The 25,493-nt window shown below is 38.2% G+C and overlaps 1 protein-coding gene across 6 annotated transcripts in view; it reads right to left on the minus strand.

The window, feature by feature from the left end:
• The window catches only part of trim2.S (tripartite motif containing 2 S homeolog), a 50,705-nt gene that overhangs the window by 16,555 nt on the left and 8,657 nt on the right, over positions 1-25,493 (minus strand). Inside the window, exons 1-2 of one of the 6 annotated variants that reach the window (NM_001092023.1) lie at positions 22,412-22,475; positions 778-956 (exon numbers count right to left, since the gene is read on the minus strand). In NM_001092023.1, coding sequence (NP_001085492.1) covers positions 778-911 — 134 coding nt within the window. In that variant the 5' untranslated portion in view covers positions 912-956; positions 22,412-22,475. Of the gene's footprint in view, positions 1-777; positions 957-10,184; positions 10,637-16,493; positions 16,628-22,411; positions 22,476-25,493 lie in introns of those variants that run through there. The other 5 variants (XM_041575224.1, XM_018236810.2, XM_018236814.2 and 2 more) reach the window with 5 other exon arrangements.

Consider the following 25,493-nt stretch of genomic DNA (forward strand, 5'->3'; position numbering starts at 1 on the left):
TTAATGGTATTAACTTTTATGTTTTGCAATCTAAACTGAAAGGCATTAAAAAAATATCAGGGTCTGGGTATTGCTAAAGCTAATAAAGCTTCTAAGCTAGTGAAGATCTCATTTAAATAGCTCAGGAGCAGCATCTTAATGGCATAATGATAACTACAAGTCAGAAATTTCAGGGGCAGATTTATCAAAGTGTGAATATTGTGAACTTTCACTTTCTATTTATTGCTATGGGATTTTTAAAAGCATATTTCTCAAATGGTGAACTCAGTTGATAAATATGATTCTAAAAATCCCATAGGATTGAATAGAACATGGGTGAGTTTTTCTGTGGTGAGTTCTAATCTCACATTTTGATAAATCAGCCCCTTAATGTCTGCTATAAAATCTGCTTACTTGCAGACGTCATGGTTTTGGTACAGTTCTGGTGAGTTGCAGTCTTTTTCCTCAGTCCTTTTTGAACAGAAATAAAAGGACATAGGAACATACAATATTCATAGAAGAATTTGGCCCTGTAACCCTAGTAGGTTTTTGGTGGTATGGAAATAAATACTTCCTTGGCCTAGGGCAGCAAGTTGTTAGGAATAGAAAGCTCCCCTATACTCCAGAGGTACACAGGTATGCTTTTGCATGAATGCTGATATCATTAATATATGAAACAAGGGGACAACACCAATCCGTTGGAGGGCCAAATACGACCCTTCTTTTTTCTTGCGATGAGAATTTTTCTTGCGATGAGAATCTGCTGGTAAACACTGACAAAATATAAGACAGACTCACCTTTCACAAAATGTGTGTAGACAAGGAAGTACCTTTGGATTTTTATATCGGTCGAGACATATACTGCAGATCAGAAACTGCTTGTCTATCTGACGCACCACAGGACTGGGGATATTGGAGCCTTCACTGGCCATCCTAGACCACTGGCATGTGGGTTAAGCTCCCTTCCACCTTGCACACTATAAATGAAGGAAAACCAAAGCGAATCAGAAGACAGCAAATGAAAAAAAAAAGATAATTGACAACATATATATTTTATAGATATTTTTTCTATTACTCAGAGAATGCACAGCTTTAAAGGATAACTAAATCTTAACCACATAAATATAGCAGAAATGTTCATTATGTATGGTATATTGTTCATAATATAAATTATTATTTGGGCTTTTTTACCAGTCACAGCCCTTTAGCAGTAAAGATCTGTGACTCCAACAAGCCTCTGTGCTACTGTCAGTTACTGAGCAGACTCACAATAAACCTCATTTTCTGCTTGATGATTTGTGACAACCCCTAATCTTAGTTTCTCAACAGCTGCCCTGAGCACACTGAGCATGTGCATGTCACAAACACTTCTAACAAACTCCAAGATGGGAATTTCCTGTGACAAACTGAAGACCAGGCTGCTGAATCTTAAGGCGGATTCAATATATAAAATATGGAATTTCTAGCCCTATTTATGTTTTTGGGTTTAGTTTTCCTTTAAAGTGATACTGACACTAAAAACTACTTTTTAAAATATGAATAATGAATATGTACATTAAAAGTTACCTATAGGTCATGTTGATCATTTTGCTGAATGGTTTGTTTTTGTAAGTGATTGTTAGTTGCTTTTTCTAAACTGACTGTTTAGAAACAGCTAGTTTCTTCGGGACAACTCCGCCTCTATACTATTTTCTAATTTCTAACTTTTATTTATGAATTGCTGACGCTTTATTTTTAATTGTTTGATACCATGAACTCACTTTAAAATGATAACTACAGCACTAGCACCTTATTTAATTCATATAAGAACCTTATTTAATTCATATAAGAACCATGAACTTTTAGATTATTCATCAATTGTGTGCAGATAAATTTTATTGCGGGTCACATCACCTGATTTATTTTATATATTTATATATCGATTGAAATACCATTAATTGTATGTTGGTGCTAAATTGATTGAGAACTAAGCATATGTTTATAATAGCACTAAGCACTTATATAATTAGATCTCAATTAATTTTAGTAAGGTAGTGTGGGGTTTTACTGCTTTCTCTTGTTTTTAGTATCCCTTTTCTGGTTTATATACCCCTACACAGCCTGAAATTGGGTAATACAAGTGAGTGAACATTAATTACAAGTGAACTATATTTTTGTTTGTGATCAAACCTGACTGTTTTGCCAATAGGGTTGCCACCTGTTCTGTTTTGACCCCGAACAGTTTGGTTTTTCTAAGGCCTGTTCGGGTCTCCAGTTTCTGTTCATTTCAGCCTTGTGAAAACCGAACACTAATCTGGCCAATAAATTATCAAGTGAGGTTAATGTTTTATTACAGAAACAACAAAAAAAGAGCAAATCAATCAAAAATAAACTGTTTTTCTAAATTAGCATTGCTGTATTTCAGAGCCTTCTGGATAAGTGATTTCTGTATAATAGATCCCATATCTGTAATTAAAGGATTGGGCTTACTCATCAGGAATAAGAATATAGAGATAGGGTCGCCACCAGTGTGGTTTTGAACTGGACATCAGAATTTTCTGTCCAGTTTACAACATTGAGAAGGTGGCCATACACAGGGAGATCCGCTCGTTTGGCAACATCAATATGCCCACATTGAGGTGGGCAATATCTGGCTGATCCAAACGTGGCCCTAGGGCCCAACGATCAGATCAGAATGCAGGCAATACAGGCGGTCAGATTGCATCAGTGAACAGATGCGGCCGCAATCTGATGGGATTTTTTTACCCTACCCGATCGACATCTGCCCGACTTTCGGCAGATATCAATCGGGGATGCCCGTCAGATGGCCCCACACAAGGGCCAATAAGCTGCCAACTCATTCTGTCGGCAGCTTTTATCGGCCCGTGTATGTGGCCTTTAGTGATGCAATAACCCCACCCTAGCATCATTACTCCACCTACTTCAATGTGTCTCCCCTTGCTCCACCTCCAATGCGATCTGCTGCACCGCCTTTGTTCGGGTTTAGGCGCCAGCAAAAGTGGCAACCCTATTTGTCAACCTGTCCCATCTCAGCCTGTCAGTTAAAGTTTCTAATGTGAATGGACTCCTGCTGCACAAATATAGCAGCCCCCTCATACAGGAACATGGGGCATCAGCCAGGTATGGCAAAGTTATAAGTTGCTTTCAAAGGCAATATTATGATAGAGGTAAAAAAAAGTGTTTAAAGGGATACTGTCATGGGAAAAAAATTTTTTTCAAAATGAATCAGTTAATAGTGCTGCTCCAGCAGAATTCTGCACTGAAATCCATTTCTCAAAAGAGCAAACAGATTTTTTTATATTGCATTTTGAAATCTGACATGGGTATAGACATATTGTCAATTTCCCAGCTGCCCCAAGTCATGTGACTTGTGCTCTGATAAACTTCAATCACTCTTTACTGCTGTACTGGAAGTTGGAGTGATATCACCCCCTCCCTTTTCCCCCCCAGCAGCCAAACAAAAGAATGGGAAGGTAACCAGATAGCAGCTCCCTAACACAAGTTAACAGCTGCCTGGTAGATCTAAGAACAACACTCAATAGTAAAAACCCATGTCCCACTGAGACACATTCAGTTACATTGAGATGGAAAAACAGCAGCCTGCCAGAAAGCATTTCTCTCCTAAAGTGCAGGCACAAGTCACATGACCAGGGGCAGCTGGGAAATTGACAAAATGTCTAGCCCCATGTCAGATTTCAAAATTGAATATAAAAAAATCTGTTTGCTCTTTTGAGAAATGGATTTCAGGCAGAATTCTGCTGGAAAAGCGCTATTAACTGGTTCATTTTGAAAAAAACATTTTTTCCCATGACAGTATCCCTTTAATTTTTGGTTTTAGTATCTCCTTAAGACTAGAAATAACAAAAATAACAAAAAGCTCTGAACAGTAGCTTACAGTGTTTAGATAATAAAAATCTGATGTATGAGATGTAACATATGATTGAAGACCACTAAACAACATATGGGCCCATCTTTTGGGCCCCAATAAAAGTTACAAAAAAAAAACCAAAAGAAAAAAATTTCGGGGAGCCTTTGGCATCAGATTCCCTTCCCTTAGAACACAGCAACTATTCTCACAGCAAACAGAAAGACAGAGGTAATTCCAAGTATGGATGTCACTAAATTACAAGGGAGGGGAAGGTGGCATCAGAACAATAATGAAAGGGGGGGAAGAATAGTTTCTATGGAAATGCCCTTGAAGAATAAAGCTAATGTGGGAGAAAATACATCAGAAAAGAGTATAATGCAGTGGCATGCACTGACAAATGTGGTCTTTTCCTGTATTCCTGCATAGCAAAATATGCACCATTAGACTAAGTGCTGCAATATAACAATACACTACCAATACTACGAATGTAACATACACAAAGCCTCTCCCTCATTTTATCAGATATGAGCTATACTAGAGAAACACATGTTGTGTGATGCTTCTTCATCTTCTTGATTCAAGAGCAGGCAATCATGTTTTCTCAGTTTAAAATACGGCAGTTATTGCCAAGCTATGGGATCCGTTATCCGCAAACCTGTTATACACAAAGCTCCGAATTACGGGAAGGTCATCTCCCTTTTATTTAAACAATTCCGATTTTTTTTTAAATGATTTTATTTTTCTCTGTAGTAATAAAACAGTACTATGTACTTGATCCCAACTAAGTTATAATTGATCCTTATTGAAAGCAGAAATAGCTAATTGGGTTTATTTAATGTTTCCATTATTGTTTAGTAGACAAGGTATAGAGATCCAAATTACAGAAAGATCCATTCTACGGAAAGCCCCAGGTCCTGAGCATTCTGGATAACAGATCCCATACCTGTACAGAATTCTAAAAAAACTGGGATAGTAAATTCAGCCTTGAATGAAAACCAAATAATGCAAATGTAATATAATATGGAAGCATAGTTCTGCTCTGTTTATTTTGAGTCTCTACGTAGTACTTTAAAGGACAAGTAACATCAACAAATTTTTTTTTTAAAAAAATCGTCTTTATTAAGAAATAACTTAACAAAACTCTGCTTGCGCTCCTCTTCAGAAAAGGGGATTGTGATCCATCATGTGTCGCTCGATTTCTCCTCCCTGCCTTCCTTATAGGAGGAGAAATCGAGCGCCGCATAATGGATTGTCGCCCTGTCGCCTTTTCTTAAGAGGAGCAGAAGCGGAGTTTCAGCAAGTTATTACTTAATAAAGGCTTTGCAGTTAGTTTAATTTGTCTTGGTGTTTTTTTAAACATTTTTTAATGTCACTGGTCCTTTATAAAAACTGCCATTCCTGTCATTTCTGCCCCAGTGGAGCTTACTTTTTTATTACTCTTCAAGTCCTCTCCTTCCTCACCTAGGATACAGTGGTGCTTGAAAGTTTGTGAACCCTTTAAAATAAAATATTTTTATGTGAATGTAACCGAAAACATCATCTTATCTTCCCACAAGTCCTAAAAGTACATGAAGAAAAGCTAGTTAAATTAAAAAAAGTATTTGGTCATGTATTTATTAAAATACATGTAGGAACAGGTACCGGTACAGCTCTATTGCGCATGCGCCGAATGTCACGAAGTGAAATCGGAAAACTTCGTGACATTCGGCGCATGCGCAATAGAGCTGTACCGGTACCTGTTCCTACTGCGCATGCGCCAGAAGACGCCGGTCAGAGCAGGAAGAAGACGCGCGTGGGAGAAGATGGCGACTGTGAACTCCGTGGACAGGACCTGCGCAGAGGGGTGAGTAACAAGTTAGGGCCATTTGCCCAGGGGGACAGGTAGGCCAGGGGGAGGAGGGAGGGGGGGCAACACAGGGGAGGGGGGGAGGGGTTTTGCGCCCTGGGGCTTTCCTTCTCCTTTAACAATGGTCCAAACGCTTTAGAGATAGTCTTGTAACCTGTTCCAGCTTTATGGGTATCAACAACTCTTTTTCTCAAGTCCTAAGACACCTCAAGCCATGAAATACATCCACAAAGGTGTTGTATTTGTGATGAGGCTTTGCTGGATCCCTGTTCTTTAATAAAGCAGGGTCTCTCACTCACAACTGATTGCCATCCCATTAACTGACTGATTTCACCTTCAAATTATATGATAATTCTATGGATTCACTTACTTTTGCCACACACAGATTTGTTATTTGAAGTAACTCGAGAACTCCCTGTAGTCAGAATTTGTGTATAATGTATACCAACCAACATACTCATATTTTCATTTTGTTGTTACAATACATCTAATGGACTTCTTCGCCCTTTTTATTATTCTACGTTTGTCTTTACTTCTTTTTTGGCTAGCTTTCTCACTAATTTTGGGCCAATTTTTTGTTTCATCCACTATTCCACTCTTCACCCATTCAGCTGTGCAATTCTCTCCCTCTCTCTGCCCTGCCTTCTCTTCATAGATTTGCCCCCTCTCAATTTCTCTCCATGGATTCTTCTCATTCACTTCTTCCTCTTTGGCATTGTGTTGCTATTTCTTTGTTGGTTCTCCTTCCATTTGTATTCTCCTTTTGCTTTCTTTTACTATTCTCAGTGCTCCCCTTACTTTTGAGTTCGCCCCTCTTGTATTTTTTTTACCTTAAAACATGCATGTTGGTATGGTCATAAGGAGTTAATTCTGTGAGACTAATGCAGAGGCTAGGGCACAGAATCAAATAGGCTTTTCTTTTGCATTCTCTGCAATGCACTTGCTCTCTTTGTATTCAGTTCTGGGAGGAAAGAATTTCTGTGCCCCATTAGTCACAGTATAATGGAGTCTAGTTTAGAAGAATGCGCTCTGATCAAGGAAAGCTCTTCAAATCACACAAATACAAAATAATGAAAGTATGCCCTTAAAGAAGACAAAACAATGAACTGCACACATTTTAACAAAAACAATTTGCTGGGTTAACACTAATCCAATGTAACACCTTTAGAATTCTGCAGTACAAAACAGCCAGACACAAAAACAACAAAATGACTACAGTATTCACCATAGTAGTAGCACAACATATACAAACTGGATATACTGCAAAACTGCGACATACGGTAGTGATGTGCAGGCCGGCCCAATACCCGCGGGTCAATCGGGTTCAGGTCGACCTTGCACTCTTCCTCGTGAGTGCGGGTTGAGCTCTTCTCCTGCTCTCCTCGCCCACTACCCTCAAATGCTGGCTTCCAACTTCCGTGTTCGTCTTTTATTGACGCTGCACCTGCTTGCCCTGCTCCTTTTGTGACGTCATTGGCGGGTCTATCAAAGCAACCCAGAAGTCAGATGTGGGAGGGCGCAGGCTATTGGAGGTCGAGTGCGGGTCGGGGAAATCCCGACCCGCACATCACTGACATACAGACAAATTGGGTATTTTCCAATATTCCTCATTTTCTTCCTTTCTGCATCCTCAGAGTTCCATGACCTGTATAAAAACACTCGGCCTTTGGCCTTGTGCTTTTATATGGTCATGCAACTCCTCTGTAACTTATAATATCCTTATATTTTACAAGAGGGGGTACTTTATTCAATATATATATATATATATCCATAACGACTGCCCCCAAAAGCTGTACAGTTTAATATTGTCCGGCTAAATGATCTACTCATTTGCCCAATGGACAAATTCAAGAAACAATCAGGAGAGTTGCAGTTTCTATCAGTGTCACTTACTGATGCCCTACCTGTTCTGACAGGATAGCAGGATGGTTCACCAAAACAGGGTCCAGCAAGGCCATACTTAAAGAGATGGCAAATTCTCAGGTGACATATTTGCATATATGCTCACCTTATTCACCCTCATGATTTTGTTTTCAGATTTTAATGTCATTATTCACAGGCTTTCCCGGTTGTGTTTTTATATAATACTAATATTTCTTATAAATGAGAATTTCACTTTATATTCAGAAAGGTCTAAGCAGGTTTGGTCTATAGACTTTTATCTGATAACAAGCTTCTCTGCAGTACAAGCTAAAACCCTCAACCAATTCTGTTAAAATTGCTTTTGCTGTTGTCCACCCACGTTAGAGAAAAAAAAAGCGAAGGTTCACTCAGAATTCAGATGAGGGATAAAAGCAATCTACTTTACTGAATTAACAGGCCCATCTGTTACATATCTACAGGGGATACAAGCTGGTATATCAAATGGCTGAACTCAAACCAGGCAAAAACAAATAATTTCTGTTTTTCCTATCTTGTCATTACCCATTCACAGCAGTGGTTTTATTTATTTATTTATTTATTTATTTATTTATAAGAAATAGAATGCTATTTATGACAGCTCTAGAAAACTATTACATGGACTCTCGGGGAAGAAAGCTTGATCAATCCTGTTTAGGATTAGAGGCAGAAAGCAAGACTCAATCACTGATTACTTTTTGTTCAGAGGAATTAAGCAGATAAAGTTATGCAAGAATGAATACATATAGTTAAATCAGGTTGAAAAAAGACAAAGTCCATCAAGTTCAACCCCTCCAAATGAAAACCCAGCATCCATACACACACCCCTCCCTACTTTCACATAAATTCTATATACCCATATCTATACTAACTATAGAGTTTAGTATCACAATAGCCTTTGATATTCTGTCTGTCCAAAAAATCATCCAAGCCATTCTTAAAGGCATTAACTGAATCAGCCATCACAACATCTCCCAGCAGTGCATTCCACAACCTCACTGTCCTGACTGTGAAGAACCCCCTACGTTGCTTCAAATGAAAGTTCTTTTCTTCTAGTCTGAAGGGGTGGCCTCTGGTACGGTGATCCACTTTATGGGTAAAAAGGTCCCCTGCTATTTGTCTATATGTTATTCCTTCCCCCCTATTATTAAAACAAAACTATGTTACTTTCCCCCCACCATTATTCATTTTGGTATCATAGGTTAGTTGCATATACAGGCCTTGTTGCAAGTTATCTTGGCATACTCTTGGTTATGTAGCATAGATAGAACTCCACTGCTACATCATTTAGAGTGTTGGAAACAGGCATTGGAAACATTGCCTATAATGAAATAGCTAGCAGTTGTAATTGAAAAACATCTGGAAAGTGGCAGGTTACCCTTCTATAACATATAGTAATTAAAACAATAAAGACAAAAGCTCTGTATAAAAAATAATAATAAATAACCCTAAAATATATAGGGATCCAACAAATTTCAGACTCAGTTTTGCCAAATCCGATCTCTTTAAAGCTCACTACTACTGCATATGACTTATACAACTTATACAAGTCCTTTATAAAGGCTCCAATTCAGTTTGGTATTTGACAACATCTTTTGTGATGCATTTGGCTTAATCAAAAAAACTGATGAAGTGGGTGTATCCTTAATACTCACACCATGCAACTCTAAGGGGCACATTTACTTAGCTTGAGTGAATGAATAGAAGAAAAAATACTTGGAATTTCGAACGTTTTTTTTGGCTACTTCGACCATCGAATTGGCTACTTCGACCTTTGACTAAGACTTCGAAACGAACGATTCGAACTAAAAATCGTTCGACTATTCGACTTTGACAGTCGAATATCGAGGGTTAATTAACCCTCGATATTCGACCCTAAGTAAATGTGCCCCCAAAAGTGAGAGCATTCATAGTAGTAATAGAATTGGGCAACCAGCATGCTATTCAATTACACACAGACTTGACCGTTCTCCCACAATCCACCCAATCTGTGCAGGCTGCTTCTCTTATTGCCAAAATGCATTCTGCAGATACAACAAGAACGGTTATGTAATATAACATAAGAAATGCAGCCCCCCCCCAAAGGAATCCCACCAGCTTATCATAGAATGTACCCTGGCTGCCAAGAGCTAGTAATGCTTGCCCTGCCATCTGCTCCCCACCCAGGCACATTGCAGATCTGTGGAACAGCCAAATCCAGAGGCCGTCCATCTCCATTCATCTAATAATGGATAGTGATGGGAGAGGCTCCGAACGTGATTACATCCCAGCGCAGCTACATACAAGGCTGATGTTTAAGTGGGTAGGGATGGAATCATCTTTTTTTTGTTTCTTTTTCAGATGAAAAATAAAAGGACATTTAACCTTTTGATCAACAAACAAAAGCAGTGATTTTGGAACAGCAGTGGCCACAATGAACACAATAACTGCACTGATAGCTGCATAAGAGGACCCATTCTGTATTGTTAACCAAAGAACACGCAGCTGCTTCCACCCAGCAACCCGCTGTATCAGTGGAAAACTAGCAGGTGCATATGCCAGCTAACAACCCCAGCCAAAACCACAGCCTCACCTGATTCATGGCATACATACCCATTGTCGTTGGCAAATCTATGTAGTCAGCAAAAAGACCAGGCTGAAATTCTATTGTAGTAATGAGAGACAACAAAATCCCAAAGGAGAAAGCATCATCCTTGCAAGTAAAGATTTCCAGGCACACCACAGGGAGAGGCAGGGCAAGAGATCCTCCATGTGAAAGCCATTCTCATCAGTGGCTGGTGTTGGATTCCTGGTACTGCAGTGACGCACAGGCAAAACGTAGCAGAACCAAGATAGGCAGCTTCAGCTCTCTCGTCAGGTAAAGAGGTGGGGAAAAAAACCCATAACAGAATTCTATGTCATCGATTATTTTAGAGTCCCTCGATAGAATTCAAACCTATCAATCTTTATTTAGTGAACGGCTTTTCTCTGGGAAGCTGGAACTGAAAGACTGCAGCAAAAGAGGCAAAGCATTGTGGGATGGGGATGCAGCAACGAGCTGCAAAGGGATTTGTCTTTTTTTTTTCTCTCACCCTCACAGCATCAGTCAGCAGTTTGAGGAATGACTGGGCTGGTGTAAAAGGCTGGGGGGTGGAGTGTTTCTCAGGCTTCTACAGAATCAATGTTCAGTTCTGTCACAAATGCCAGATAATAAACAATACTGATTGACATAAAATTGACATTTTATTCCAGAACAAACTTGAATATCTGTTCCTCCACAATATGCCAGAATTTAAAGGAAAAAAAATGTTTATTTCATTAGGGTCAGTAGTCTTCCACTTGGATTTTCGGTTGGCTACAGATTTGTGGTACGGACCTCTATAAGATGCTGCTTCATTTATGAGGCAATAAAAATGCTGAAGGGTATACTAATGCCTAATATAATATACTCATGAACATCTGAAAGTGACCTGCTGAAATTCGCCATTTGAGTAAAGATGCTGCAACATTTCTGATTATTAAGTAATTAATAAGAAATGTATATAGGATTTATTATTAGCTGATTCAATGCAATTGTTGTAATTTAATGTTTGGTTTAAATGACTTAGGCAGGAGATGTGCATTCATATGCCTTTGCGTAAGTACCTTTAAGATCGTGGTAGTTTATTGTATATTTATAGCAAGTGGCTCAGCTATTTAAGGGGCATATACCCCCTTTCTCAACATTAGTTTAAGGATTAGGGGCTTGTGTTAAACATACGCTATGCAAATTGCTTTAAAGGGGACCTGTCACCCTAAGAAATAATTCCAAATGCTTTATTATCATGTTAGCTGAGCAAAATAAACTTTACTTACACTATATGTATTATTTAAATTTGTTTCCTTCAGTCTTAGAATTGCACTCACAGCAAGCAGGCAGGAGCCATTTTGTGGACACTTATTAAGATACATTTTGTATCACCCCAAAAACTTGTGTATGCACCAGAATGGGGAATGTAATGCCCGCGCACAGTGCCCTACTTAATTATAGAGCCTGAGGATGGTGGGGGCAATGTGAGAAGTGCAGTGATATGTAGGAAGTGCTGAACTGAAAGTAATTGCCTGCCCCACCTCTATGCCTTATGCCTAATATTCGATTGACAGCTCAAATATTTAAATACCTTTATGGATGTTATAATTAAAAAAAAGAATTTGTGTTTCATGTTTAATTTGCAAAGGACTTTCATTGTGCATTTTTTTATGTGTACTTTAATTAGGAAATGTATTTTTTTTTATATTTCTTGAACTCAACAGAAAAACAACGACATTTTGAATTAAAAGTAATGTCATATTCCACTTCAGTTTTGAAGAATCACAAAACAAAGAGGAGCCTCTGTACAAACAAACCCCTCTCTTTCCTAAACTGAAGCTTTTGTTAGGCATGTTATACAGATAGCTTCTTAGTGCAATAAATAAATCGAAATTCCTCATTAAAATAATAGGCAAAAGGAGGGTGTACACTGCCCCTTTAAGATATTTTGCATAGGCCACAGACAGTCCATCGGTGTTGACTAATTCTTTAACCAAGATTGGATGGATAGGATGGTGTGTCATTTTCTTTACCAGATTAATACTTACAACTAATTAAATGCATTTCAGTAAGAAAATTAAACTTCTCCGTTTAGCATCTATGTATTTTGTGAATGTTTATTACATATGGATGCATTACCACTAAAAGGACAAGACAACATAAAAATGGACCTCATACCATTTAAAGGCCAAGCCAGTACAAAGAACTTAATTTGGACTTCATAAGCAGCATTCATATGACTCTAGCAAAGCCACTTATATACAAAAGAACATGGGCTACCATCACCCCTGGCTTCAGCAAGTCCACCCCCCTGCTTCTTAAGTATGGAACATGCACATTCATTATCATCTATATTAAATCACATTGGTCCCCAGAGCCCTTACACATCATTCTAAATTACTGTGTCCCTGTATCAAAGAAAAACAATTACAGCCACCATCTTGAAAGCTGAATAACTGCTGCTAATCTCTGCATTCTTGCCTATAATACAGGGGCATGGTAAAATACTTGTCATGGGGGCGCCTAATGTAATAACACACACAAAACAAGGACAACCACATATTAAGTCGAAGTAACATCTGGCCAAAAAACCTTAGCCAGAATTTGCATTCAATTTAATAGCTAGATACATTTTTTTTTAAAAAAAATGTGTTTCATTACTAATTCATTAATGACCCACTTACTGCCTGATCCTTTCAAGACAATATCAAATATAACAATCCTTTCACTGGAAAAAAATCACAGCTGATTTCCACCTCATAACACAAGGTTTATACAAATAAATACAATGTTAAAAAGTGTTATTTTTAACGTATCTTGCTGGGGACTGGGAAGGCAGGGGGATATATGCCCTATAGCTCTGTTTCAGCTTGAATGGCTGCAACTTGGCTATCCCACTGCTGATATCCATAAATGCAGTAGCTCTTTTTGAACCATACCACTTTTACTACTGTAGAGTAACAAAACATATTATTCCATTGCATACAAAAGCCTTTAGTAAGCATTTGGGCGCAGAGGTACCCATCCCTTATCCATATGACCAAGAGGGCACATCGCATTCACTAGTATTCAGAGCAATGACAGGTGGAGCAGGGCATTTCTTCTGCTACAGTTTTCCAACAGATGAACCGTAAGTTGGCTACATGCTGACTGATTCCTGTGAAACACAACAAAAATAACCGGAACACATTCTATTTCTAAGTAAAGGCTTCCATCAATACACAGTTATTATTAAACAATGGATGTAGATAGACAAAATGCCATGTTTTGGGGGGTGGACCACAGCCGACATTGGCTCATTTGATTTCTGCAAGAGGCAATCTGTTTGGCTACACGAATAAACAGCCAAACTGCAATAATCAGTCATTCTAGTGGCTACATGGCTATTTGTAGCAGCAGCAGTAATAATAATAATAATAATAATAATAATAATAATAATAATGACAGCAGCAACAATAAAAATAATGACAGCAGCTAAAACATACCTAGGGAAAGCCCAAATGACAGATCATTATATGGGTGGTACATACTGAAAATTGGCAGGGTTTGCGTAAATGGACCATGTGACCTAAATTGTCTGTTTTTCTAAATCAAATGCTGAACTGTACTGTGTGAAAAAAAAAACATGAAAAATATTCCAATGAGCAGCAGGGTAACTACAAAGGAAGCAGACCCTGCAGTTGCCAGGGGGCCCAGGGCTGTAAAGGGCCCAGTAAGGCCCTAATTAATGAGCTGTTTCAATATATCTTGGTAATACAGGTCAATGTACTCATGTTTTGGGGCCATAAATTTAATTTGCTGCGGAGCATAGTAACATCTAGTTATGCCGCTGCTGTATATGTACACCTCCTGATCAATGCATTTAACACCATAACTAGTACAGTGTAACCCATTCAAGTCAGCAAGTAAATTCCTGCGGTAAAATAACATCGATGGATGGATAGACAATGTTCTTTAATCAGCATTTTCAAGTGGCTTCATGTCTTACACTGGAAGCTTACCAGAAAAAAGGATATGCCGAAAATGAATATACAGTTTGATAAATATGCAGGTTTTTACATGTTGATGTCTGACAATCATATGATATGTGGTGTATTCAGCTACTGTTTATACACAGTTTGAAAACTAGGCCCCCAAATTTAAACTACAAAAACTGCTATCAAACTGGAGATTGAGCTACACAGTATAAATCAATTGAGAATTAGACCTGCACTTTTAGTTTCAGTTTGTTCCAAACAACATATACATTTCAGTTTTATATACAATGTTGTAATTATATTTTTAACCTGCAAAAAACACCTTTATGCTCCTTGTGATAACACTACAGGCCCCACTGCTGTGTGTAAAGGACCCGACACATCCCCAAAAGTTTCCACAACAAACCCATAAAGGCATCACAGTATAAATAGCTGTACAGGCATCTGCGCTACAGTTAACACAATTCATAGGTCTCATTGTTACGCTGTGAATAGGATTACTGGTTCAAAGAAATAATGGCGTCTGGTGGCAACATCTGATTTGTTCATTCATTCATAGAAGGCAATTCACTCTCATTTTCTGTATCATGATCCTATCTCAGTTAATCCTGAACTGAAACCACACTGCTCTTTATATTCCCAGCCATATTCAGAGTAAAAGTACATGAACATGAAAAACGTTCTTTATTTTTTCCATGAAAAGAGTGCTGCGTAATTAAGCCTTGCTTTTTAAAAGACTTTCCTTGCACGGTGGGATGCACTTATTTCAGGTAATTATGTGACTTGCAGCTGCTGCCTTCCTAATATGAAAGGCAGTGCTTGCCCCTCAGAGGAGCTTTGTGTCTTAGTGTAAAAGGATCTGGATGGGAAACTGAGGTATTGAACAATTCACATTAGTGCTGTAACTTAGGGAGCTAGTTAAGCTGCCCTCTCTACTGCTACACAACTGCAAAAATCAGCAGCTGAATCAATTGCTGAAAGCAATTAAAAGTCAACTGCAGGCTCCATATTACTATTTATAGCCATTTAAAACAAGAACATTCTAATGTTTTACTATTTAGTGATTAATAACGACATATGAAGTCTGTAAAAAGTGCAGAATTAAAGCAAATGTGCAAATCTGGACAGCCGATGAGCAGAACATGTCTCCAACTAGAGACTTAAATTTCACATCTGGCCCTCCAAGCGATGTATATAGCCCCTAAACTACACTAAAGCCGCAGATCTTTTTGTATGCAATAAATTAAATGGTTCTCTTGCATGACATGCGTCAGATGATTTGCTAACTGCTGTACATAGAAAACATTGCCTAGCGATTCTGGTGCAGTTGTGCTCTCTGCACAAGAAGAGGAGAATTTTTGGTTTATTATCAGGAAATTTGGCTTTTTAAAGTTACCAGGTGCGGATTTTTTGTCCAACCCTGGTAAACTGCAGGGCAATGCCACTAGAGGCAAGATTCGCACATTATTTCATGGCAGGTGTGCCCCTGTTAGCACTGAATTAGTTAATAATAAATTCTCAATTGACCCTTCTCTAAAAAGCTATTTCTATGGCAAAGGATATTTGAGCGTATTTTTAATTCCAGATATATTTTCACCATTAAATCATGCTTTCTTGGGAAGAAAAGCACAGATGTCCCATCAGTGGGACATGTTTTATGATCTGTACCCCTGGGTGTTTCATCTTACATTTGCTATACAACACAGTTGCTGGACACAGTTACTTGACAGTAATACTGCCTGAATGCTAAACACAATGGACCACTGTATTTTTCACTCTACCACATTAATTCCTGTTGAATTCCAAATGAATTTCATTCAGCAAAGCTGTTAGTTTAGTTTGGTACAAGGATAATGGTCGCCATAATTCACTGTGTAATTGTAAATGTTTAAAAATAATTGCCAAGGCACTTAGAAGATGGGCTTGTACATTTAATGCTATTTGCCCATGGTTAGAATAGGACTTGCAGCTTAATTTCCATTTCTGAATCAGCCTTACGTGGTTAGATTGTGATCATGCATAACATACTTAAAATTTTCCCATATCATTAACAGAAAAACTGGCAAAGAACTGCGTTAAATAACCTGCCAGCAGTTAATTTCACAGCACTGATTAGTTGGCCTGCTTTCAACAGGAAACTGGCCTTCCTCTATGGTTCTACTCTATTTGCTGTCTACGAACAGACACTTCATAAACTTGCATGGATATTCCGTCTTCAAAATGTATTTGTATATGGACAGTGTCCTTAGATCAAAAACATATGGTTAAACCCCGATCCAAACTAACAAAGTAAAAAATGCTGCACAAGGCTTTAAACAGACAAATAGAACATACCTTAGAAGGGTTTAGCTCAGACTCAAAACAAAGCTTTCTTACCAAATGAAGCACACAAGGGCAGCCAATGATCAGCTCCTGTTTACATGCAGGCGGACATGCAGTGTACGGTGATGTTTTCAGTCTGGACTTAATTCCTGCCTTCTGTTTATCCCTGGCTGATCTGTCATTGGTTTTAAAAAAAAAGCCTTCTCTCAATGTTATGGGAGGGTGCCGTAAGGCATATTACTCACATATTAAAAATAGCAGGCAGTGAGGGCTGTAGAGATCCCCACCCACCTTCCTTGATCACATTCATGGCTGCCGAATAACAGCACAGAATTGGCTTCCATTGCTATTTCATGCCTCCCTAAAAATTAAGTCATCAACTTTCCACAGATTCCGCACAAAAAGATATGCATCATATTTAAATTGTTCCCATTCCTTTTCCAGCTTGTCTAGCTGGGAGGCTAACCAATCAAAGCATCCTCTCCCTGACATATCACTTTCCAAATGCCAAAAAGAATATAAGATAAGGAAACTAAGTGGGGAATAACATAAACAGAGGTATTTGGCAAATGATCTTAAGTAAACACGTAAACACTAAATTGTTTCTAGAGTTCCTGGCACATCATAACAAACGTTTTAAACTGCAGCACATTAGCGGAGTAATTCAGTCCTACAGGTTTGCCTTGCTGTCAAAAGAAACCCGAATGAATAAAATCAAGCTACTTTTCAACAGATTTCTTTTCTTGATAAACAAATGCTCTACAATGGGATTATCTGCACATCAAGCTTGTTGTTTTACTTACACAGTGACATTTACAGTATCTGTAATAACTCAGCAACACATACCTGTAATACTCCAGTTGTGGTAAAGAGACAGGTACAGAAGGATTACACAAAATCCAAATAATCAGACACACACACACACATATAGGATTTCATTAAGTTACTGCTATTTCTACCCTATGTCATCCTGCACTTTGCTGTATACAGTGATGTCCAATATAAAATTAAAAATGTATATTTGTCATTGTTGTTTTACTCCTTCAAAGCACAGTGTGTACAATACTTTACTAAACATTACACATATTCAGGCACAAATGCAAGCATCCATATTTAACCCTTAGATTGTAAGTTCTTGTGATCAGGCCTCTTTGACCCATTTATTATTATGTAAGCCTTGTTTTTTTTATTATTACAGTGTTACAGTGTGTTATAAAATTATGTTAAGGGCTGCATAATTTGCTGGTGCTATATAAATAAAATGATAATGAATATCCATAAGAGGTGTTACCCCACTTATTCAGAACAAATATGGGCGAAGCAATACTCCAGGGTGGTACGAAACCTCCCTTCATCAGGCGTTCATAAAAGTGACAAAGTAAACAGTAAAGATTACAACGTATATAAATTTCCATAGAGAACGAAAGAGCTTCAGTGTGGGTGGCAGAGATAAAAATCAGATCATTTGAATTGAGAAACGTTGTGCACCCTAGATGAAAAACTTGTTCATATACAGCTGATCTTTTGTGATTCCTGCACTATCTTTTATGCACTGACTGTGAACGTGTGACACAAAATACAGCCGGTAAAGTCCCAGCTAATCAGAAAGCCATTAGAAAGGGCACTTCTAAAACCATAATGAAAGGAGAATTAAAGCTTAATTAAAGAAATAAATGTTGTTCATTATGTTTTGGGCTTCTATACCAGATCCGAATTATGGTACATGGCAGCTCAGAAAACAGCACAGTTAGCAGCATAATTTAATATACAGCCCTGTAACATCAGCTTATAGGATGGTGAACCTCATTATGAACTGCTAAATACACTGAGCATGTCCGTGTCTTAGACACTCCTAACAAAATCCAAGATGGGAAACTCCCGTGACAACTTTGAAGGCCTGAATCATTACTCCTACAGAGATGCTAAATCTTTAAGCTGGTTCATTAAGTTCAGTATATAAACTATGGCATTTCTAGCCATTTATTTTTAGGGTTTAGTTCTCCTTTACCTGAGTATAAAGCAATAAATCCAGGCAAAAAGTCAACGTTAATAAAATAGACAAAATAATTTCATTAATCATTTCTGGAAGTGACAATACAGGAGTTTCTAATCACAGATAGTAGCAAGTACCAAGTAACTTGGGCACAGGGTGGGAAGGCTGCCCTTTGTCCCCATCAAGTGTCTTCTCATATACCATATTCTTGATACTCCACTATCTCTTCGCCTTATTCTGCCCTCTAATTTTACTGTGACTTCTGCTCACCCCTATAGCAAGTTTGTATTCCATCTTTCCAAAACTCCACACTCTTTCCCTATTCAAAATATTCAACTATCCACTCATTTCAACCGTCTAACATTATTTTTCTCATTATAGAACTTCTTCCCCTTAGCCCATCAATCCGCCATATTTCTCTTCTGTTCTCACCTATTGATTCTTTCCCCTACATTCCATCTGCCCCTATTCTTCCACCCGATCTTCCACTCTTATCCACTCTTCTTCAACTTTTCTCTTCTAATTCCAACACTCACTCACCCACTCAAACAAATTCCACCTCCTAATCTTCCTGGATGGTCATATGATGATACTACAACATTTTGGGGCCTACAGTATTCTGTGTAAAACTTTGGAGAAAAACATAACCACTAATGGTGCCTATAGCAACCAATCAGCACTTACATTTCAGCAGTCACCTACAGTAGTCACCTACAAGTTATAAAACAAAAGCAAAGATCTGATTGATTGCTATAGGCAACATCACTGGTGATATTGGTCTCCAATGTAATTAGGAAAATTGAAAAAGAAACCCCTACAAATAGCTATTCCTATATCAATACCAAGTTAATTCAATGGTTACACAACAATTGTGTAACAATTGAATTAACTTGATATTGATATAGGAATAGCTATTTGTAGGGGGTTCTTTTTCAATTTTCCTAATTACTTACAATATCTGAGCTAGTCAGACCTCTACTTACAGCTAGGAATATACATATAATATATAAGGTTATATATATATATATATATATATATATATATATATATATATATATATATATATATATATATATATATGGGTATCCAATTTTTTGCTTATATCGGTCTCCAATGTACTACACAGTATGATAGACAGGCCTCTATTATGTATTAACATTTCAAAACTTAGAAATAACTATTCCTAATGTAGGTCACATTCCACACACCCAGAATATTTGCACTTGCAATGTCTTTAAGCATAGGGAGCAACAAGGGCAGAAGAGTAAAGAAGAGTAAAGAAGAGTGTACCAGCCCCACAGCTGCTATGGACATTCACATAACAAGTTTGACAGCATATTTCACACAATTAACCTGAGCAAGAGCCAGTCACATCTAACTTAAAAACTACAATCCATGAATAACCCTCAGTGAAAAGTCAGACTCCTACGTGCAACTTTCCCGCCTATCCCAAGCTAAATATTAAACACAATGCATAACTGAAGAAACCACCAGCATAAAAAGACAAAAATAACATTTATTATTACACATAAGAGCGAGAACTGCCATATCACCATTTATTTTTAACTGCCAGGGTTGCCTATGGAGAATGTCTGAGCCAAGGTAAACAGAACAGCAGCTCCTACTCATATGCTTAACTGCAAATAGAGAAGAAATGTTTTCTGCACTGTATAAACTTTGCATTATCTAATCTAAACTGAAGCAGCCACTCTCTAATTCCCATATGAAACCTTCTGATCAAAAAACCTGGATATTTCAATCCACATAATTAAAGCCCAGACATACTCCTAAACTCACAACTTTTGCATAAGCATTGTCCCTTTTTGGACCTTTAAACTGGGCTGTCCCATCTAAACAGAGTTAATTATGTGGCAATAATTCCACCATGAAACTCTGGGTATGTGTTATGGCAAATTATGAGTTTAAATGGAACACAATACTCAGTGACCCATTGGAGGAGTGGTGCATGGTGTAACCCAGGGATCCCCAACCTTTTGAACCTGTGAGCAACATTCAGAAGTAAAAGGAGTTGGGGAGCAACACAAGCATGAAAAATGTACTTGAGGTGCCAAATAAGGGATATGATTGGCCATTTGGTAGCCCCTATGTGGATTGTCAACCTACATTAGTAATAGCTGACACAGAACATATTTTAATTATCAGTAGATAAAATTAATATTACTGGAAAGCAGCAATACCACTTATAGTCAAGTTCTTATACATACAGAGTTCTACTGTCCATTCATACACTTGTGGTGATATTATTCATACCTATAACAGTTTATTTGTGGGTAAAAACATGTTATGGGGTTATATAATAAAAGACACTAAGTTTGCCCAGGCGCAGTACCTGTTTTAAAGCAAAACGTTACTGGATGCTGTGGGATACTGCATCTGGAAAACATTGTCTTTTATTACATATAGGGCTTGGAGGAACCAAGTATACTGTAGACATTCATTTTGGGTTTTTTCTGGTAAAACAGCAATGTTTTACCATGGACTTAACCAACTAGTACTGTGCCAAAACAACATGGACAGACAGCTGGCAGGACTGAAACAAGCCAGTGCAACACCAGTTCTTTTGTGTTAGTGAGAAATATACAGCCCTTAAAAAATATTCGAAGCAGCAGGATTAAAAAGTAGGTCTTATAACAAAGGAGGATTTAGTTCTTCTTAAAAATGCTTTAAATGGGTCTCAAAAATTTTAGTTTTTAATTTTTAATTACTGTCACATGGCCTGCAAGTGTACAGCACATGGCCAACTGGAAGAAAGGAATTGGAAGAGATTCTTGACATTTTGTCACTGGACTAGGGCCACTGACATAAATAAATACTACTGATTGTTGAGTGAAATGGTTATCTTTTGTTCAGGCCCTCTCCTATTCCATTTTGCAGTCAAACCAATACTTAGTTGCTATCATCAGTGGGACCCTAGCAACCAGATTTGGAAAGATACTGAACAAATGAGTTAAATAACTGAAAAAGTTATGGTCCACAAAACTTAAAATAATTGCAACTCTTAAAAATTTTGTATCCAAAACATCAAATCTATTTTGACACATAAATGTAAAGTTAAATGAAAAAGTTGGGGTGTGTATTTATGTATCTTATACTGGGTGATCATTTGAAATGGCCTGTATGGCTCAGACGTGGCTTGTGACTTGTGTTTTACTACATTTGCCAAACTTAGCACAAACTCCCCTTGATCCATTGTGGATTCATCCAGAATCCTTCACCCTCCCCTCCTATGTTTGACTTAGATGATGTCAGCATAATTTCCATCAAACCACAAAAGCAACCTCTAACTGTGACATTTATTCCAAAAAAAATAAAATTAAAAGCCCAAGTAAAAATTAACTCACTCGGCACAAACATTTCCCATTCTTAACTGGGGGAAAACACAATATTCAACTGTTTTGCAGTTACAAACTAATGAAAACAGAACTTTTTAGAGAATATAAAAAATATGCTGCTAGCAAACAGGGCATCTGCTCTGATCAATGAAAGATGGACTGATGATCCAAGATCCAAACCAAGAGTACTGTATCTTATGACAATGGCATGAATCAAGATTATCTTGTACTATTACAATAAAGTAAACCTAATTACGCATTAACAGATCTTTTATTAAAGTCTGCCATGCTTGAATCAGATTGCAGGGCTAAGATTCAATACAAAGGTCCTATACAGGGGAGTAACTACAGAGGAAGCAGATCCTGCAACTGATGGGGGGGGTGGCACTGACTGGTGATAAGCACTTTCCATATATGTTTATGCCTTATTTCCTAAAATAAAGGGGAAGTAGACATTTCTAGTTATGCCACACAGGTCCTGTGTGCAAGCGCTTGTCCATATCATTATAAATAGGAGATCATTCAGCAGTAGCAGCTGCCAGTCACTGTGCTCTGATTGCAAGTCAGAGCAAGAATAATGCGTCCTATTACTCAGCTCCCAGTACACATAATAAACAGCTACTCACTGGCGATCCATAGTGTATCCTTTTGCGTATCCCACGTGCAAACTGATCTGATCCTTGCAGCAATCACCCAATTCTACTGGCGACAGTCTCACAGCAGCCAGTCAGCCCAAGCCAGGGGGCGGGGCTCTGCATAAGGGGGCGTGCCTGTCAATAACCAGCTCCTGCTGCTTGGGGCACCACTATGCAATGACATGTTTGCTGCATTCATAGAAAAAGAAAGCAATGGCAGAAGTGATAAGGGGATGATTTGTGGGGGTTGGGATTGAAAAGAAACAAACAAGCAGATGTCTGGAGTCTGAATAAAAAAAAAGTACCTGTGGCAGGGGGGTTGCTATGCCCACAGAATACACAAGGGATAGTATTGTTAGTTCTATATTAAATGTTACCTCACAGTGTTGGTTTAAAAACCTCTAAATCCCATCATGTGATAAATTCAAAATTAGTTATAATAAAATAGAATGGATCTTAAGATCCTGATCATCCTCATGGTGCAACCATACTCTCCCTCTCTCACCTAAACTACTAATATGCACATCCATTTAACGGGGAAGGTGAACAAAACACTACATAGTGATGTCACATGATGGGCTGCCTGAATTTCTCTGGTCTTAAAGGGATACTGTCATGGGAAAAAAAAAAATTCAAAATGAATCAGTTAATAGTGCTGCTCCAGCAGAATTCTGCACTGAAATCCATTTCTCAAAAGAGCAAACAGATTTTTTTTATATTCAATTTTGAAATCTGACATGGGGCTAGACATTTTGTCAATTACCCAGCTGCCCCATGTCATGTGACTTGTGCCTGCACTTCAGGAGAGAAATGCTTTCAGGCAGGCTGCTGTTTTTCCTTCTCAATGTAACTGAATGTGTCTCAGTGAGACATGGATTTTACTATTGAGTGTTGTTCTTAGATCTACCAGGCAGCTGTTATCTTGTGTTAGGGAGCTGTTATCTGGTTACCTTCCCATTGTTCTTTTGTTTGGCTGCTGGGGGGGAAAAGGGAGGGGGTGATATCACTCCAACTTGCAGTACAGCAGTAAAGAGTGATTGAAATTTATTAGAGCACAAGTCACATGACTTGGGGCAGCTGGGAAATTGACAAAATGTCTAGCCCCATGTCAGATTTCAAAATTGAATATAAAAAAATCTGTTTGCTCTTTTGAGAAATGGATTTCAGTGCAGCATTCTGCTGGATGAGCACTATTAACCAATTCATTTTGAAAAAGATTTTTTTCCCATGACAGTATCCCTTTAAGGTGGCCATACACAGGCCCAGACTGGCAATCTGTGGGTTCTGGCAAATGCCAGAGGGGTTGCTATAAGTTTCCATAGACAGTCACTATATTTTGGGCTGGTGGGAGGCTATTTGGGCCTCTGTGTACCTGAAATGCCAGGGCCTATTTTGAATCATCCAGGCCTGGCCATACATGAAATAGAGTCTTTTAGAGACCAATTCAGCATTTTATCTACTAGTGCAATGTTGTCCAACTTCTGTGGTAAGGAAAGCTGGATTTTTTCTGGCCTATAAAGGGAAGGACCGATAATGGAAGCCAGTGTAATCCACTCCCTGTTGTTAAACCACACCCACTTTAAGCCACACCCATGTTACCACAGGACAATGTCAACATTAATGGTGGTAACACACCAGAAAACAAAATGGTTGGTGCTTACTGCAGGGATATCATCACTCATGTGTGAATGTCTCATTAAAACATACCCTTAAATCCACACAGCAACCCTCTATCACATAATTAAACACCTTAGCCCCCCCCCCCTAGCATCCATTTCCAAATACTAACAAACCCTAATAATTATTTCACTTTATTTGGTTACATGATTTGCTATTTAGTTGGCTGTAGTGCTTTAGTAAACTCAGAAAATGAATACATACTATTTATTGCCATGCTAACTAAAGGCTGACAGCAGACAATACAGTTTCCATTGGTTTCCTCAGGTACGTTATTTGCCACAATTTGTTGCCCATGTGGTTTACCTAGCAGAAAACAATGAAACCTATCGGAGCCTACTCCAGTTCATATGAAATAGCCATAACATAGAGACTGCAGTGCAATGCATAAAAATCACCAGGGAGATCCATATAAATAGTAATAATGTTCATTATAACATAATGAACCCCTTCCTATATATTACATAGGAACACACATGTTTTAATTTGTGGTGTTACACCTGTCACTGTGTTTGGTGGTTCTCAGTAAAACAAGGGAGAAATTCCTAAATATATGCAAATATAAAAGGTGGGGAGAAGACCATACTTTTCACAAAGATGTACTGGAAATAGGAAATGTTCCTCTGCAATGTAATAGCATAAAATCGTCCACTATAAGGCCCCAGGCCAGTATATTATCACAGCAGCACATTGTCTGGAGTTACTGAAGGAAATTAAAATATGTGCTTAGTAAGAGCTGAACCAAGTGTGTCAGTTTCTGGCCAGCAGTCAGCACTTATCAGTTTTGCACACTCAGAGCTTGTGCCTATCTTCAGGCAAATTTCTACCATTATAGAAATATATTTGTGTTTCACAACCACGCAGATTTCCTACTGCATGAATATGACCTCTCCAGAAAGGAATGACAGCAATACAAATGCACACCAGAAAGTCTATATACTGATTAAAGTTGGGTTTGCAACTTCCCTTGAGTTCTTAATGCAAACTGCAACATACAGGGGGAAAAACCCCTCTCCTCAACAGGCCATGGAAAGTGGACCCACAGGTAACCAAACCTTCCCTTAAAAAGGTGGCTAATTAAACACATAAAAGAAGGCTGTATATGAACATTTTCCCTTGTCATCCCCTCCTAAATTAGACTGGTACTGAGGTCACTTACGAAATGCTTTCTGCAGGACAGGAATGATTTTAATCCATCCCTGCAGTCCTCATGTTTTTCAGTGATTGGAGTTAAACGGCCCATCAAGGTATTTTGGCTGTGAGAAATCTTCTAACAAGGTACTTACTGTTTCTGTGCAAGCTGAGTCTCTGGCATCTATACAGTAAAAATTCTTATAAAAACTTAACTTATAGAAGGAGTAAATGAGTAACTGGTTTTCCTCTGCGTAGAATCATT

Source organism: Xenopus laevis, chromosome 1S, assembly GCF_017654675.1.
Source record: "Xenopus laevis strain J_2021 chromosome 1S, Xenopus_laevis_v10.1, whole genome shotgun sequence".
Classification (NCBI taxonomy): Eukaryota; Metazoa; Chordata; class Amphibia; order Anura; family Pipidae; genus Xenopus; species Xenopus laevis.